The 3,102-nt window shown below is 48.8% G+C and overlaps 1 protein-coding gene across 2 annotated transcripts; it reads left to right on the top strand.

Moving 5' to 3' along the window:
- The first annotated feature begins 324 nt into the window (after window positions 1-324).
- LOC104023671 (transcription cofactor HES-6) lies at window positions 325-2,052 on the top strand. 2 transcript variants are annotated; one of them, XM_009477518.2, is made up of 4 exons: window positions 325-387; window positions 842-937; window positions 1,077-1,152; window positions 1,607-2,052. In XM_009477518.2, exons 1-4 carry the CDS (start codon window positions 325-327, stop codon window positions 2,050-2,052), a joined length of 681 nt encoding a protein of 226 aa, XP_009475793.1. The 2 variants fall into 2 exon arrangements, with proteins under 2 accessions (XP_009475793.1, XP_087596912.1); XM_087740786.1 differs by having other exon boundaries at window positions 1,074-1,152.
- Window positions 2,053-3,102: the final 1,050 nt, after the last annotated feature.

The following is a 3,102-nucleotide window of genomic DNA, read 5'->3' as shown; positions in this document are numbered from 1 at the left end:
TCTTCCCTAACAAAAGAGCCCTCCAAAGCCCGGCGTCGGAGGCTGGACATCTGTCGCCGTTTGGGGGGGCCGGCGTGGTCATTGAAAAGAAGCAGTGACCTGTCAGCTTTGATTGATGGCCACAAACCTCCGGGCTCGACCCCTCGTGTGGGAAAAGAAGTCCCGCCAAGGAAAGACCCTTTCACATGCTAATTCTGGGTTATAAATACAGCCGAGGAGCAGCGGAGCAGCAAAGAACTTGTTGGGAAAGGGAGCGACCCACTGCCCGAGTGCCTCCTTCCTATCCCGTCCTCCTGGCGCCCGGGTCGGGCAGCCTGGATTACAATGACCGCTGCAGCCACCGCCGGCGGCACCCACAAGCTCACCAGCACCAAGGAGGAGAGGAAGGTAGGTCCCGTCCTCGCTGCTGCCACAGCAGCCCCACGCGTGGAGGCCAGCACCGGGCACGTGAATGATGAGTGCTGGGGCTACAGGCACGGAGAAATGGGAGAATTTTTTTCCTTTTATTATAAAGATGCTTTTTCTGAGTTTAACCCATATGGGTGTTTTTTCTGCTTCCTTTTGCTGCCTTAGAAAGATTTCTCTCTGTTTGCTTCATTTGGGTAAACTGTGCTTAAAATGAGTGGAAGTGGGAGAATTGAGACCCGATACCACCTAAGGGACAGGCCAGAGCTGGAGACGGCACACTCTCCATCCGTATCTTGTCCCTGCTGAGCATCACATCACCCTGTGCTGGCTTCACGCAGGGGATAAGGCTCTCTGCCCTCGCTGAACTGTGGCAGGGAGAGTAAGAAAAAATATCAACTGCAATTTTTTGTCCTCCTTTTCTTTTCCCTGCCAGTTAAGGAAACCCCTCATTGAGCGGAAGCGAAGGGAAAGGATTAATAACTGCTTGGACCAGCTGAAGGAGACTGTTGTGGGTGCATTTCATCTGGATGTAAGTGCTCATTTTTGTGCTGCTTTCTGTCCTTTTGCTGGTGGGGGATTGGTTTGGGGGGGTCTCTCTCCTTTGAGAAACTGGGCACAGTACAAACCCTTCATTGCCTCTAACTGCTGCGCTCTTTCCTTATCAGCAGTCGAAGCTGGAAAAAGCGGACATCCTCGAAATGACGGTGAAGCACCTCCAGAACATCCAGAGCAGCAAGCTGATGGGTGAGTGCCCGGTCCCACACCCTGCGAGCGCGGGCAGTGCCGGGGCAGGAGGGTGCCAGCAGGTTTAATCCGCTGGCAGCTTGGCAAAAGCATCTTTCAAACCTGTTGAGGCCTGGGCTACTGCTTGGGTTTGGCTTTCTCCACTAGATGGGGAGATGGAGCTGGCCACTGGTTAACCCACGGAAGGTTTTTTTTCCTTCCAGAGCCGCTTTCTGTCTTTTGGTCTAGTTTTGCCCTTGGTGGCGGGCAGCAGGACATGGGGGCTGCTCGCACCCTGCATCACCTTCCCCTGCGCCCTGCAAATGATTCACCTTATAGTAAAGCCCAGCCGGCTTCAGCACCGAGCCCCCCAGGAGCCTGTGCACCTGGGAAACCTGGTGAATGCTTTTAAGCAGGAACACAGCGGGCAGCTTTCACCCGCTCACCAACTCCCCTTGCCTCCTCTCCAACACAGCCGACTCCAAAGTGGGTCTGGAAGCCCAGCAGAGGTACAGCACCGGGTACATTCAGTGCATGCACGAGGTGCACAACCTCCTCCTCACCTGCGAGTGGATGGACAAGACCCTCGGGGCGCGCCTGTTAAACCACCTGCTGAAATCCTTACCCAGGTCTGGCGAAGATGCCTGCAAAGCGGCATTAAAGTCTTCGAGCCCATCTCAGCAGCCTCTCTTGATGCCAAAAAGCCCCCTGAGCCCTAAAGGGAGCACTCGGGGCACAAACCCATCACAGGAGCGCTTCTACCCCATGGAGAACAAGCAGGCTTTGAAAAATTCCTTCCAGCTGCCGTCGCTGTCGGGTTTCAGCCAGGCTGATGCTGCACCTCCCAGACAGGTCCTGCAGCCAAATTTTTCCCATAACAACCCGAGAATGGGGTCATTAGATATGTGGAGACCGTGGTAAAGTGTGTTTTCAAATGTTTATCCTAACCTTAGACACTCTTACGTATGTATCTTATAGATATGTTTCTTTAAAACACTTGTGGAGCAAGTCTGTTCCTGTAGGTGTACTAAAGACCAGGGTACTTCAAGCCGAAGTAAACCTACATGTAGCCTGCATTGTAGAAGGCTGCTATTATTTTTTTATTTATTTAATACATCTAAATTATTGTATAGAATCCTCTTATGCTCTTTAGTGTATATTAATTATGTAGTTTCTTGTCTTACATTCTTAAAATAATTAACTTCCTATTAATAAAAATACAAGACAACAAGCAACAACCCTCTCTGGCGTCAGGCTTACCTCTCAGATCTCACATAAGCCACTGAGATCGCTTTGTTGGATAAAGGGGTAAACGGCCGATCTCTTCTGCTTTTTACTTTTATTACCATCCCTGTGCAGCTGTAGGAGATTCTGGTTCTGATTCCTGTAAAAATGCTGCAGTGATTAGAAGAAAAGAGAGAAAGGGAGAGACTTGGTTGGGACTTTTTAGGCTGGTTAGAAACGCTCTCTGGATTGTTCACTCTGGCTGTGCTGCCACCTGGACATCCTGGCATTACTGTTAAACTAGTGAGCTACATGTGTATATATATGTTACATATAGTTATATTTAGGGATTATTTTTTGTTTCTGTAACTAAAAGTTCTAAATAAACTTTTGGAAGATAAGGACTGATATTTCTCCCAGCCTTGTCTTGTCTGCTCTGAATAAACAGTACTTGCAGATCTGCTTTTGTTTTCTTCTTTTGCAAACGTTTTTCCTGAATGTGGTTGAAAGAGATGGTTTGGTTTTTGCCCCTGCTGCTTTGTAGAAAAAGCAGTGTGCGCCACACACACACACAGAGAATCACAGTAACACTTAAAAAGTTACAAAAGAAATCAGGAGTTGGGTTTATCAGCCTGGATCAATGCTTTAGCTTTTACTTATAAGGGAATCGCGGAAATAATCTAAAGGGCAAAAGGTAAAATTCCCTGCAAATTGGACCAAAGAGACTGGGACAAATCTGCTCAGTTT

Source organism: Nipponia nippon, unplaced genomic scaffold (genome assembly GCF_047370975.1).
Source record: "Nipponia nippon isolate SJK-2023a ecotype South Korea unplaced genomic scaffold, ASM4737097v1 scaffold_7, whole genome shotgun sequence".
NCBI lineage: Eukaryota > Metazoa > Chordata > Aves > Pelecaniformes > Threskiornithidae > Nipponia > Nipponia nippon.
The sequence above is the reverse complement of the archived record's forward strand: the minus strand, read 5'-3'. Positions and strand labels throughout refer to the sequence as shown.